A 15061-nucleotide genomic window follows, 5' to 3' on the forward strand; every position below is an offset into this window, starting at 1 on the left:
ATTGTGTAAGTCGTACAACTCCGGATTCTCCTTTCACATCTGTGCACATCAGCTTCTGGGCTTCCTTTCGGCTTTGACCCAGCTGCATCATTAGTCACAACACTACTCGTCCTTTGTTCTTCTCCAGTAGCTTGCTGAGTGCCTTCTGACCTGAGGGTTTCATCTTCCAGCACTATCTTGTGTTGGATTTTGGATACTCTGTTCATAGGGTTTGCGTGGTAAGAGGTATTCAGAGGTGGTTTACCACTGCCTTCCTCTGAGTTTGGATGCATCTTAACCTGGTGTCTCAGCTTTGACCATTCTGCCTTGGGTGCCCCGCTAGGAGTGTAGCCTCTTGGTCTAGACTCCTGACGGCATTGCTCTTAGCTTCTTCAACACTCTTAAACCCCCTCACCATGTTAAGGTGTGCATCCTAAAGGGGGATTAAATAAATAGGATGATAAAATACATCCGTCTCACATCCTTTCCAATTGGGAACCAATCGGTTTCTCCATATTCTGTCTCTACAGTAGCCTCTTGTCCAGAGTATAGGTTGCGCATCAGGACAATCAGATGCTGTGGCACCCCCATTTCTTTTAAAGCATTCCATAGTTTTTCATGATCTACACAATCAAAGGCTTTGCTGTAATCTATCAAGCACAGAGTGATTTCCTTCTGAAATTCCTTGGTCTGTTCCATTATCTAACGTATGTTTGCGATATGATCTCTGGTGCCTCTTCCCTTTCTAAATCCAGCTTGGATGTCTGGCATTTCTCGCTCCATATATGGTAAGAGCCTTTATTGTAGAATCTTGAGCATTACTTTATTTGCATGGGATATTAAGGCAATAGTTGGATAATTACTGCATTCCCTGGGATCCCCTTTCTTTGGAATTGGGATATATATTGAACGCTTCCAGTCTGTGGGCCATTGTTTAGTTTTCCATATTTCTTGACAAATTTTTGTCAAAATTTGGACTGATTCAGTCTCAGTAGCTTGTAGCAACTCTATTGGTATGCCATCTATTCCTGGTGATTTGATTCTTCCAAGTATTTTAAGAGCAGCTTTCACCTCACATTCTAACATTTCTGGTTCTTCATCATACGCTTCCTTCATGAATGGATCTGTCATCTTTGCATCTCTTTTATAGAGTTCTTCAGTGTATTGCTTCCATCTTCCTTTTATTTCATCTTGGTCAGCTAGTGTGTTCCCCTCTTATTATTATTTATTAGATTTGTTAGATGCCCATCTGGCAGAGATTAGTCTGCCACTCTGGGCAATGTACAACAAAAGCACAAATACAATCCATATAAAAACATAGACAGAAAACATTAAAAGATTAAAAACTTAAAAAACCCCTAGAATTGCACTCTGACAGCCTTGATTATTTAGCATCCCTACTCTTGGTTTAAATTCCCCTAATCATTTGGAATAGGGCTCTTGTTCTACCCTATTTGTACCACTCTGTTTACAGCCCTTAATTTCTCAGCAACTGGATGTGTCAAATATGATTTACACATAGGAAATTGTGATGGTATAGCCTTCTCTGTACCAATTCAGAATGTGGGTGGGAGACTGTGTGATATGAATGCTCCCACCAGTAAAAAAAAATCATGTAGAAAATAACATCAGATAGATGTCCCTCTAAAGCTCTGTTCATGTGTCACTTGCATGTAGGGGATTAAGTGTGTGGAGTGAGGATGCACTTTTAGCCTCACTCCTGATGTTGAATCTTCATCTCTCCACAACCATGTGCTGTGCGCTGTTGAATGTACAATATGTGAGCTACTGTTTGTGTGTAGGGACTTCCTGTAGTCAGGGCAACTGCATAATCAAGTGTCCCAATCACATAGAGACCCTAACTGGAGATCGAACTTGGGACTTTTGCATGTGTTCTGCCTAGCTGTGGCCCTTTCCCATTATAAAATTGTCCTAATTTATAGGATTATAGCAGCCTTGTACTTGACGGTTCTCGGGATTTCTAAGAAACGAAAAAAATCAGTGCAGTTTTGAAGTCAGTAGTTAAAATTATCAACGTTTTAAAAGGTTCAGTCCACCATCTTGATTCAGAATGGCATCCAGTTGTAGCCAAAAAGAGAACAAAGCCTTCTCCTTGATTTCAGGAGCCATCATGCAAAATTTGATTATGGTATCTTAAGAGATGTCCAAATGCATAGGAAACAAGCAACTTTCCAAAATATATTGTAGATAGTAAGCATCACTTAGAACAGGGATGGGGAACCTGTGGCCCTCTAGGTGTTGTTGGATTCTAGCTCCCATCATCCTCAGCCAGTACGGCCAGTGGTCAGGGATGGTGGGAACTGATGGTGGGAACTGTATTCCAACAACATCTGGGAGGCCACAGATTCCCCATCCCTGATTTAGAATAATGTATGTTAAGCACTTAGAACTCTAAAGCAGCCTTTCCCAACTAGTGGGCCACCAGATGTTGTTGGACCACAAACTCCCATCAGCCTCAGCCAGCATTGCCAATGGTCAGGAAAGATGGGAATTGTAGTCCAACAACATCTGATGGCCCTCTAGTTGGGAAAGGCTGCTCTAAAGCATTGCAAAAACAGTATGCATTATTATTAATGTTACACCCTTTTGTAGACATTCCAAGCACTTTTGCTTGTCTGCCTGTTGGAGGGAGAACTTAACCAACATCCATTTTGCTTCCTTCCAGATCCAGAGCAAGAGAACCAGGTTAGCGTCAAATTTGTCCAAGACACATCAAAGTTCTGGTACAAGCCTCATTTGTCCCGGGACCAAGGTACACAGTTCTCAAACATTTTTTGCCTAGTCTGGCTAGGATTTAACAAAATTAGTATTTGACACTCTCCCTAGAGTTGCCTTCCCCAGCCTTGGGTCTCTAGATGTTGTTGGACTACAGCCCCCATAATCCCTGATGACTGGCCATGCTGCGTGGGGCTGATGGGAGTTGCAGTCCAACAACATCTGGAAGACCACATTTTACAGAATGAAATTCCAAGGGCCCCTATTGGTGTTGGACCTTATTCTGAGGAATACTTTAGTATGATGGTCAATCCTATGTCAGCAGACCTGCAGTCTTCTGCATACTCCAGATGCTCACCTAAATTTTTGCTCCTGAGCAGCCATTGCCCTCTTGAAGGACAAGGAACCTGGCACTTTCCTTATTCGGGACAGCAACTCCTTCCAGGGGGCCTACGGACTGGCTCTGAAAGTGGCAACACCTCCACCCAACAGCATCAACCACTCCACCAAAGGTAAAAACAACAACCCAGCACTTCCTGACTTTCAGCAACAGCAAAAGCTGCAAAGGAAAGGGAGTCTGCCTCTCAAGCAGTCACTGCAGCATTATTCTGAAATACCCAGTTCTTGTTTTCAAAGTTTTCTTTCCCTGAGAAATCCTTTTCAGGTCCAGTTTCCTCTAAAGGAAACGTACAGGCCTCTTTGCAATAATCTACTCATTTACAAATATAGAAGCTGAACAGATATATCATATGGATGCAGAAGCAGAGAGTCCATAGCTCAGTTGAGAATACATGCTTTGATTGTGTAAAGTCCCACATTCATTCTCCAGCATCTCCACCCAACAAGGATCATGGGTAGCAAGGCCTGGAAAGGAAAGACCCTTTGCCTGAGACATTGGAAAAGCTGCTGCCAATACCTGGTTAGATGACTTGGTATAAGGTGGATTCATATATTCATATCCATAAGCAAGTATAGGCAGGCAGTGCTAAATCAAACCATATTTAAAAGTCCTCCTGTCTGCTTCTTGATCCAGATTGACTCTCTGATCTAGCCAAACCAGCATTGCTCCCATTCATTTCTCCTTGGGCACCCACTCTGGTGTCAGATCGGACAAATCTTTCAAGCCTCTCAAGACAAAGAGAGACAGGCAATATGCCCATTGTCCTCCTAGGGACACACCTAGGGAAACAGCCTCACCTTTGCACAATGTTAACACAGCCATTCCTAACCCTACTGCCCCTCTTAGCAGCGTCTGTGGGAGCAGGGGGATGCTGAAGGACAACTGTGAAGTGTGGCTAATAGATTTCCTTCTCTCCTCTCCCCATCCCAGCCTCAAAAAAAAATCATATGTCCTTCTCCATCCCTTTATCCCTTCCAGAAGGTTCACTCATCTGCCAGAGTCACAATAGACTCTTAAGCTATTATACAGTATTTAATGGGATCTTGGTGCCTGTATTATTTTTTCTGTTAATGGGATTAGGTTTAATTGCATTTGCATTTTGTTGATTTTTAAATTGTGAGCCACCCAGAGGACATGGCTAATTGGGTGGTGTATTAATAAATAAGCTTCAGTCCCTGGTGAATGCTCTTTTTTTTTTGCTTGAGGGCGTGCTGGGTGGGAAGAAAAGGTGCATAGGAGAATGATTAGCAACCTTAACTGGTAAATGCTTTTTCTTGTCCGAGAGCATGTCGAATGGGAAGAAGATGGGGACAGATTAGCACCCATAGCTTGCTTATGGCCCTCACTGTCATAGGAGGAGGGATGGACAGATCACTCTGTTTCTGGTCCATGTCAATCTTGCCCGTGTTTGTTCATAAAAGTCCATTCCATCCACTTTCCGCATTAGTCTGGGGTGGTTTAAAAAAATCTGTGCGAAAATTGGTATTTAAATACATATTTAAATACATTTCTGAACATACTTTGACATGTTTTGCCACGTTTATTAAACTAAGAACTGTATTGCAAAATTCAGGAAAGTGCAAATCGTCAAGGATAATTATATTTCTGCTTGATATCCAGTCCAGGAGATGTGAATTAGTTAGTTTGCTTTAAAATGTGCACAACAAAATTATTCTCCATCCCTGCATAGGAGATCCTGCTGAGCAGCTGGTGCGCCACTTTCTGATTGAGACAGGACCCAAGGGGGTGAAGATCAAGGGCTGTAACAACGAGCCCCATTTTGGTGAGTGACTGGGATGTGAAGAAGGGTGGTGGCCTGTACCTTTGGGGGCAAGTGGATGCCGCCTCCAGGCTGCTCCAAACTTGTTCCTCTTGTTCACGGGAGGCAGCACTTTGCCCCATGGCTGTGCCTCTTCTCCTTTTTGCAGGCAGCTTGCCAGCCCTGGTCTCCCAGCATTCCATTACCCCCATCTCATTGCCTTGCCGTCTCCGTATCCCAAGCAAAGGTAAGTGCTCAGGAGGCTGTTGAGAACCCAGCGTTCTGGAGAGGCAGGAACACGTTGGGGTATAAATGCTGAAATGAATACATACAGTATCATTGTAATGCCTTGCAATTTCTTGCAAGATATTACCTTCGCCTTTTAATTGGGTTGTATCCCGCTATCAGTCTACTCAGAGTAGGCCCACTGAAATTAATGGGCGTGACTAACAGGTCCATTAATGTTAGTAGGTCTGCTATTAGCAGAACAGTCCCTGTTACCCAGGCTGGTATAGCACTGTAACAGCTCAGAGAAGGAACTATAAATCAGGAAGGCCTCAGGTCAAACTTTGTCTCTCAAGAACTCACCAGGTGGCTGTAGTCACTCAGACCCCCTTACAGGGTTGTAAGGATCGCTAGATAACAGCTGCAAAATGCTCTCAACCTTCAAAACACTATTTATCTATCGACCAACCGACCGGCTTTCTTCTGTATGAACCAGCAGAGATCCTCACAATTCTGGTGAAGGCTAAATTAGTATGCCTGACCAGTCCCTATTCCTCACCCCGTACCCCAAAAAAGTGTCCACCTGGAAGTAGTCTAGCCTTGCTGGGTATTTTTTAAAAAATCTTGTATTGGGGTAGCAATATGGTGCCCTCTAGAAGTTGGATTCTATCTCCCATCATCCAACATCACATTACATCTGCAACTCACCTTTCTTTAAAGAAGCCCAGGGCAGTATTTTAACCTCACAGCCACCCTGTTATGTTGGGAAGAGGGACACTTCCTAACAGTGAGCTTCACAGCTGGATGAGGATTTGTACCTGGGTTTCCCCATTCAAGCCCCACATGCTCTAACTACTGTGATGCATTGCTATGTGTATGTTAGCCAGTGCTGTCTCACTTTGCCCACACACACCCCTTTTCAGATCTTGTGGAGGAGAGCCCAGAGCTGGCTGTTCCCACCAACATGAGCACAGCTGCTGATCTGCTGAAGCAGGGAGCAGGTAAGTACTGGTATAGAGAGGGAGGGCAGTGCATGTATATTCTTTAGACAGGCAGCAATTTAGGGAAATAACTCCACTTCTGATAGTCATAGGTGAAGGGGTGAAGAGCCATACAGAGTGCTAAAGCCCAATCTCCCGAATTCTGGAAGTCTTATTCCGCTACCCTGCCTGTACATTTTCTTTTTTTTTTTTCAATAATTTTTATTCAAATTTTCATAAAACATACAAGACGAAATCATAAAACATTCAAAGACAAAAAACAAAATCAAAAATAGTTAAACAAAAAAAAAATAAAAATAAAAATAAAAATAAAAATAAAAAATAAAGAGTAAAATATTGACTTCCCATTTGTCAAAGATCAGATCAGTTATAAGTCTATAATATATAACAATCCTGTCTCTTAAGTCATATTATAAAATCACTTTCCTCCAATAGTTATCTTACTTAATCATCAAATCTCATAAACATTACTTTATTCTTTCCACAAAAAGTCAAAGAGAGGTTTCAATTCTTTAAGAAATATATCTATCAATTTTTTTTTTCCAGATAAGCATATCAATTAATCCATCTCATTACTAATTATGATAATCTTATTGTCATAACCATAGTCAAAATAAACATTTCAATTAATCCATCACATCAGAATCTGTTAGGTTCAGTAATTTCAGTAGCCATTGTTCTATTATCCCTATTAGTTCCATTTTCCATCTTCCATCTTCAGTAGTCTTGTTAAGTCCAGTAATTTCAGTATCCAATCTTCCATTATCAGTATTCCATAATAATCTTGCTGTCAAAGCCATAGTCATATAGTAAGAGTCTGATGGGAATTACCTCTATCCCAAATATTTTCTTGCCATCCATTCTGAATAGGTTGCTGAAATACTGCTGTAAAATCATATCTCTGTTCTTTTTTTCAAAATACACTGGGTCATCTCTTGAAAGTTTTTCCATTGTTACATGGCTGCAGTTAATTCCATAAATTTTCTCTATATTGGGCTCCATCACATCATTCCAGTCCAGAAGATTATCCATGCCATTGATAACTTTATCTCTAGAATCTTCATTAATTTCTTCAGAGATAACATTGAGTTCCAAACAATAGATTTTATTTCTAAAGTCCATAGACTCCAAATCTTTTTCCTGTTCCACGTTTGTTCCAATCTCCGGGGTCTCCTCTCTCACAGGGACCCCTGTTCCAGTCTCCAGGGTCTCCTCTCTCACAGGGACCCCTGTTCCAGTCTCCAGGGTCTCCTCTCTCACAAGGACCCCTATGTCTTTAATCTCCTGTGTCTCCAAACAATAGATTTTATTTCTAAAGTCCATAGACTCCAAATCTTTTTCCTGTTCCACGTTTGTTCCAATCTCCGGGGTCTCCTCTCTCACAGGGACCCCTTCCAGGGTCACCTCTCTCACAGGGACCCCTATATCTTTAATCTCCTGCGTCATTTTACTCAATTCAATTTTCAGCTCCTTACAACCCTGTCGCAGGTTTTGTTTCGTTATCTCAATCTCATCCATTATTTTCTGAAACATAGTTATTTCCAGATTCTCAGCCACTTTCTTAATTGCCATTTTAAAAGAAAAATATAGGAAAACCACTTCTTATTTCAGCAACAATTGGGTTAATACTCCAAACTTGGTGACATCACAGTATAAACAGAGCAGACAGCCTTATCTCTCCATAGTTAAGTAAACAAAATGCAGTTCCCAGGATCGAAACAATTAATGGCAGTCGTCAAGAAACAGATTCGTCAAAATAAAATAGACCAAAAAGAGAGTAGTCTCAGACAGTATAATATTCTTCAAAATAAAAATCTGGAATAGAAATCCCTCTTCTGTGTATATCTTTAGAATGCAAATCCAGGACAGCTTTTTGCAACAAAAACAGAGATAAGCTATTAATTAGTGCGTAGCAGAGAGAAGTTATGGCTCCCCAGTGAGATGTCAAAAACCGATCAATCTGGCAAATCTCTTTTAAACAGCAACAATTTAAGTCAAGTAAAAGAAAAATATAGAAAGAAGGGTGCTTGCCTGTTAGTACGTTCTCTCTTAGAAGATAAGATGAACGTTCGCTTTAACAGATAGAGCTTGCTGTTGAAAATCCGTCCCACCTTCGTCGGCTGGACCTCGTCCCATAAATTAATGAGATCTGGTCGTCCCAACAAAAATAGGCTTTGAGGTTAATCTCTTCGTTTCTCCCTACCCGGGAGAAGTTTAATCAGTCAAAAAAAAAAAGAAAAAACTGACTGATATATCTGAATAAGCTTCTTTTGAGGCAGGAGCCCGTCTCAAAAGCAGGCACAGGCTAAGTCACCCTTCCCGGAAGTCCTACCCTGCCTGTACATTTTCAAGTGTATCTCTGCTGCAATAAGGCCTAGAAGCTTGTTTGCGTTCTTCGTGGAAGTTGAGAGGCAGGAGAAGCAAAATATTGCACAATGTCAATGTCACTCAACTAGAAAGATACATTAGAATATATTTGTCACCAGCAAGTAAAGAAGTCTTTAAGTGTTAACTATTCAGCAGCAGATGTAACCATGGGATTCTTGGTCACAATTTTAAAAGCTGTGAAGTAGCAGGGCGAGGATGCATTTTGCAGTGATTGGGGAAAATGGAAATGGATTTCCTTGAAGTCGATTCTGACTTATGGGCGACCTTATGAATAGGGTTTCATGGTAAGCGGTATTCAGAGGTGGTTTTACCATTGCCTTCCTCTGAGGCTGAGAGGCAGTGCCTGGCCCAAGGTCACCCAGTGAGCTTCATGGCTGTGTGGGGATTCGAACCCCGGTCTCCCAGGTTGTAGTCCAACACCTTAACCACTACGCCACACTGGGGAAGGGGTTACTTAACCCTTTTGCTGCCTACCACTTCTCTCTGCAGCCTCCTCCCTCAGATGCTTTTCCTCCCAGCCAGGGTTCTCAGACATTTAATTCAAACATACGCTTCAGTGGGGGAATCAAATAGGGAATTCTCCAGGAAGTGTTAGGAAGCCTAGGCAGGTAGGGGCTAGATGGAGCTGGCTCAAGCTGTGTGATTACAGAAGGTGCAAAGATGTGGATGATCCATCTTTCTCTCTCTCTCTCTCTCTCTCCCCCTCCCTCCCCTTCCAAATTCTAGCCTGCAGTGTACTTTACCTGAGCTCTGTGGAAACTGAGTCCCTGACAGGACCACAGGCTGTGGCCAAGGCAGCCACCAGCACCCTGAGCGCCACACCTTCTGCTTCTGCCTGTGTTGTGCACTTCAAGGTGTCAGCCCAGGGCATCACGCTCACAGACAACCAGAGAAAGTGAGTCAGCCTGTTTCTGTTCCAGGGGCACCAGCATACCCTTCCCTTTGTACCTCCTGTAGTGTGGGCCAAGAACCTTCCTCTCCCAGCCCCTTATAATACATTGTTGTCTTCCCTGCTCATCCTGATATGTTTGGCTCTTCCCATATATTTTCTTCTTCTTGCTGCTGGGCCCATGTTATGAGAGAACCCCATAGTGGTTTTTGCACCTTTTCCTCCCTCTTGATTCAGGAAAAATTCCTTCTTCCCACAGGCTGTTTTTCCGACGTCATTATCCTGTCAGTAGCGTCACCTTCTGCAGCGCAGATCCTCAGGACCGCAGGTAACCACCAGCTTAGCCTGACTTTGCCACAGGTTTTTGTTGCGCTTGTGCCTCTGCCTTAGTCAGAGAACAATCTGCATTCCCCCCCTTCCCCAATAGCTGTTAAAATTGACTAGAAGTGCCCTGCTCAGTGTTCTGTCTGTAGAGAGCATCCTGAGGTTGTGGAGAAGCTCCTGCAGGAGGCTTGTCTGTGTGATCTCTCCTGGACTTTTGGTGGAAGGCTGTGTACGCACCATAATTTAAAGCATATTTAAAGCACATGGCTTTCCCCAAAGAATCTTGGGAACTGCAGTTTACTCCTCATAGAAATACAATTCCCAGCACCCTTAACAAACTACATCTCCCAGGATCCTTTGGGGGAGGTCATCTGCTTTAAATATATGGTGTGTACCCAGCCAAAGTGTTAGCAAGACACTTGGGTTATAAAAACAGGCTGTTGTGTAGGACGTGTATTTCTGTTTTCTACTTTGGTGGTCTCACCAAGTTCTAATTACGAGCGGTTGCTGCTTGTTTTTGTTTGTGCAACTGGCTGATAAAATGACCATAATTACAATAAATGTGTGGTCTGCATGTGTAGAAGGAGGTCTTGGGTGGAAGGCGCAATTCCTAGTGCAGCCTGTGGGCCTAATTAGGCCTGCCAGGCCATTTTGGGCTAACCACACGTATTTCCTGGGCATATCGTTATGATGTTGATAATGGTTTATAAAGCTGTAGGGGCCCATGTATCTGAAGGAGTACCTTCTTCAATACCAGCCAACTTGATCCCTAAAATTGGTGGTGTGTGTATCTGCTTGTGGCCCCCATTAGGAATTATGATTTAGGGATGCATAGCAGGGCCTTCTTTGTGGTTGAGGCCATCTCATTTGCATTTAGACACCAGCTGAAGATGTTTTTGTTTAGATTGATCTTTTGCTGTAACGCCGCATAGCAGCGAGTGATAGTGTTTTAATAACTTTGTTATTGTGTAGATATTTTTGGATTTTGGATATGTTTTATCATTTGTTGTACATTGCTCTGAACCCCTTTTGGAGCATGATTCATAAATGCAGTAAATAAAAACCTCATAGGCAGTTTCTTGTACTTCTGCCCATTTAAACTGAGTTAAATAAGACATTGTAAGGGAGCTTTGCAAACGCTCCTTGTCATTTTTGAAGCTTGTTGGTGTTAACAGATGCATTAAAGCATACCGTGTGATTATTTATTTTATTCCTTTAAGTTTATGTTGGCGGAAATATTGCTTTCCTTAAACTTGCATAAAGAGATGCTGTTGTTAAAGGGACATCAACTTTCCGAGAGCTAACTTTTAAGCAAAGTGTGCTGTTTGTTTGCTTTGTGAAGGATGTTTACCTCTTGGGACGTGTTTTGAGGGTTTGCCTCAGAGAAAGATAGAAATATATTTTTTCTCACATGACATTACTTTCTCTCTCCGATTGTAGGTGGGCAAACCCAGATGGCACCACGTCCAAGTAAGTATTGGAAAGGCCAAAGGCCAGGTTGTTAACTTTTCAGAGATCAAGTCAGCCATTGTCTTAACATCCTTCCTATACAAGAAATTGTGAACAGGGGGTGTAACAGAGCACTTTCCTCAGTGTGGAAATCTGGGTGAACCAGAGCTCTGCTTGGGTCAGACTTTATCCAGGATGCTGACCAGTTCTGTAGCCCTTTCGGTACCTGTGCACTGTAGTTCTAACTTAGCAGAATTAGTTGATTGGTGGGTGAGATTCATAATCTTTTGAGTGGTTTAAAATGTGCCCATAATTATCTGGGACAACAATATGGTTAAACTTTAAAAAATATTTATTAATAACTGTTGCTTGTTAAAAAATGGAAATTGAGCAACCTTTTAGAAGAGGCATTGCCTTTGCTCTTCCAACTTTAACTCTCTAAATTTGTTTAAAATCCTGGTTGCACAAATAAAGGCCTAATGTTGCAGCATTGCTTTTCTCGATAGGGCTGAGTTACTACTCATGTTTTTGTGTTAAAAAGCACCTATATTCAAGGCGCGTAAGGCCAACTCCCTGCTGAAACTAAGCAGGGTCAGGTCTGGTCAGTGCCTGGGTGGGAGACCGCCTGGGAACCATATGTAAGCCGCCTTGGGTTTCAATCATGAAAAGAAAGGCAGGATAAAAATGTAATAAATAAATACATATTTTTGGCACGTTGTATGAAGTTTTTTTCCAGTGTTATGCTTTGGATGCCATTCCCCTCCCTTCTTTGCCCCCACAATCCTAGACTTCATTTCCCTAAATTTTAATGTAATCCTGTTGGTTGTGGCAACCCTCCATGACTGTGAGGGCAAAGGAGAAAAAGGGAAATGACACCTGCAAGAAGCCACACCCTGGGGGAACAAAAATCACCATCTTGTAGCAAAATAATAAGTGTTCAGCAAGTATTTTTTTAAAAAATTGTTCAGCTGTGCCAAATACCCTACTTTTGAAGCAAATGCTAACATGAGAGAACATTCAGTGTAATCTTTAATATTAATAGTTACGTACAGCGCTTTACAAAAGTGTACAAGAAAATGTGCAGGGTTTTTTTTCTAGTGTTGATTACTGAGCCATGACTTTCTGCCCTGACCAGGATAAAGGGGGGAATTAATTGGATCAGGCACACATCTGGGTCTTCCCAATGGATGCAGACATGCATGTGTGTGTGTACTACAGTGGTGATCTGTCTCTTCCAGGATCTTCGGTTTTGTGGCCAAGAAGCAGGGCAGCCCATGCGAGAACGTGTGCCACCTCTTTGCCGAGTTAGACCCTGAGCAACCGGCATCGGCCATTGTAAACTTCATCACAAAGGTTATGCTGGGGACTCACCGGCGATGAAGAGAGCTGAAGGGTTGCTGTTCCTGATCTCTCACCAGGCTTCTCCTTCCTCCTCCCCAGCTTGACCACTGATCTGTCATGCCTACTTGATGCAGAATCCCCGGCAACGTGGGGAGAAGCTCTTATTGGGCAGGTTGGCAGACTTAGGCGGAGCCCCTTATAGAGATTTTCTACTTCCCTCCCTCCCTTTCTCATTTACTGGCCAGACAAAGGGGTATAAGGGCGAAGGATGACAAGGCTGCACTTCACCCCACCCCTAGAAGTCAAGGTTGCATTTTCTTGCTAGCAGAGGAAGCACCAACAAATGAGAACTTAGGAGACGACCATACAGCTGAAACATTTGGCTGATTTTTCTGTAAGTTCAGCCAAGGTTCTGTGGCTCAACAGCAGTAAAAGGAAGCAATGAATATGTGTAGCAATCTATATCGATTCAGAGGCAGCATCTTGCAGTCATGGTAGATAAAGGGGTTAGAATTACTCCAGGCAGGCCAAGGTTGGCACAGATCTGCCTTTGGGCATATTAAGGGCCAGAATACAAATACATGGACAAATATTGTTCTGGGAAGCCTGCCTTCTCTGTAGCAAAAGGGTGTGTGTATGCGCTATTTGCAGGAACAAAGCTCCCCCTGCCCCTGGTGAAGTGGGAAAAGCAACTGGGGAGAGACGTTTGCCAGGGGTGACCAAGGATGTGGAGACTAGTGGACAGGTGAAGGGTTAAGCACCCCCAGTTGCTGTTTGCTCCCCACAAATCCCATGTATATGCACATGCCTGCCACTTTGCAGCAGAGAACCAGCAGCTAGTTCCCAACTCGTTTGGTTCAGAAAATGCAGATCATTCCAGCCTGACTAAATACTGATTAGACCAGATGTGAGGAGCCTTTGGCCCTCCAGATGTTGCTGAATTACAACTCCCTTCATCTCTGCCCATTGGCCATGCTTGCTAGGGATGATGGGAGTTGTAGTTCAGCAACATCTGGAGGGCCAAAGGTTTCCCCATTCCTCCATTAGGCTTATAAATTCCTAACTTTGCTTCCATTAGCGAGGAAGATGCTCAGGCTTTGTAAGACATAATTCATTACAGAAGTTTTAAACTCGGATGGACAGAAAGCAGATTGGGATCTACTAGTAGGTTTCTGGATGATTTGAAGTAGATAGGCAGGGATTGTTTGACTGTCAATTGTTTAATGACAACAAAATCACTCTCTTCCCCCCCCCAATCTATATTGCTGTAATGAAGAAAGTGGGACGAAGGGTTACCTGGAATGGATTTTTGTATGAAGGGGCTGTGACAGTGGTTGGCCTTTAGCTAAAAAAAATCACCAAAAAGTAGATCTCATGCCTGATGTCTGCCTGCCCCCATTTCAAACATCCAGAATAAAGCTGGTCTTAAGCTGACAAAACATTTCAGAGTAGCAAAGGGTAAAAAAGGAGAAGGGGGGGCATTTTTAAAATATCATTTGGGATTCACCTAACAGCTTCTGTTAACCAATACCGTTGGCTCTGAAGCTTGGATGTGGGTGTCAATTACTTTCCCACTCCCTTCTGCCATTCATAATGTATATGTTGACTTTTGGAGAGGATTGGTGCAGTCTGCTATCTTGGGGCAACAACTTTGGCATTTACGCCACCCTCTGATTTGCAACTTGGAGTGAGCTGAACAGTGGAAGAGGGACAATTCACTCAAATCTCCTATAGCCTGGATTTAAGTTATGCAAACTAGGGATGGGGAAGCTGTGGCCCTCCATGTGTTGTTGGTACTCCAAATCCAATCACCCCCAACCAGCATGACCAATGATCAGGGATGATGGAAGCTGTGGTCCAGAAATGTTGGGAGGCTTATAGGATCCCCCCCCCCATGTAAACAGTATCCAAGTGGATGGAATCCACAGTGCAATAGAAAAGCACAAGGACTTGCAACTAGTCCAAGATACTTAGCAAGGGGCGGTCATCCCTTTAGGCCATTTTGGAAGGATAAAGCAGTGGGAGAAGCATTTGTAATGCAAATTAGCATTCTGGCCAATGTAGGTTTTGCATTCACATTGCAGAAGTGATTGAAGCAGGAGTCATGTAGGAAAATGCACCAATAGTGTAAAGGAGACACATTGTGTAAAGGAATGGCTTCTGGTGTGTTCACTGGAAGGGTCCAGACTGAGCAGTTGCAGGTGACACATCAAAACCTGCTAATATGTGAACATCCCCATTGGCTATGATCATGAGTAGGAGATGCCTCGGCTACCTTTTTCAGAGTTCTGTAATGGAGCAGCATTTGTGATATTAGGCCACTGTATGTGATTAAGGGGGCAAGAGTGAAGCAGAGAGAGCCAACTGGATTGCCTGAGTTAAGTGCCCGGCCTTCAGCTCACCAAGACCACATGGAAGGAGGTGAGAATGGAGGCAGCAATGCATGCCTAAATGGACTAGAAAACGGGGACGAGAACGGGACCCATTGTTCCCATGGTCTAATTAAAGCTAAAGGCAGCAGTAACCTTGGGGGGTTAGCAGAGCCAAGAACTAGGCTTCCTGGATTCTGT

General features: G+C 43.1%; 1 protein-coding gene across 8 annotated transcripts in view; it reads left to right on the forward strand.

The window, feature by feature from the left end:
- TNS2 (tensin 2) overlaps positions 1-13930 on the forward strand; it is a 183979-nt gene extending 170049 nt beyond the window's left edge. For all 8 annotated transcript variants that reach the window (XM_061614590.1, XM_061614598.1, XM_061614592.1 and 5 more), the window contains 9 exons: positions 2666-2752; positions 3096-3227; positions 4806-4898; positions 5044-5121; positions 6023-6100; positions 9215-9383; positions 9637-9705; positions 11142-11171; positions 12389-13930. In XM_061614590.1, coding sequence (XP_061470574.1) covers positions 2666-2752; positions 3096-3227; positions 4806-4898; positions 5044-5121; positions 6023-6100; positions 9215-9383; positions 9637-9705; positions 11142-11171; positions 12389-12530 — 878 coding nt within the window. In that variant the 3' untranslated portion in view covers positions 12531-13930. The remainder of the gene's footprint in view (positions 1-2665; positions 2753-3095; positions 3228-4805; positions 4899-5043; positions 5122-6022; positions 6101-9214; positions 9384-9636; positions 9706-11141; positions 11172-12388) is intronic.
- Positions 13931-15061: the final 1131 nt, after the last annotated feature.

Source organism: Rhineura floridana, chromosome 3 (genome assembly GCF_030035675.1).
Source record: "Rhineura floridana isolate rRhiFlo1 chromosome 3, rRhiFlo1.hap2, whole genome shotgun sequence".
Taxonomy (NCBI): domain Eukaryota; kingdom Metazoa; phylum Chordata; class Lepidosauria; order Squamata; family Rhineuridae; genus Rhineura; species Rhineura floridana.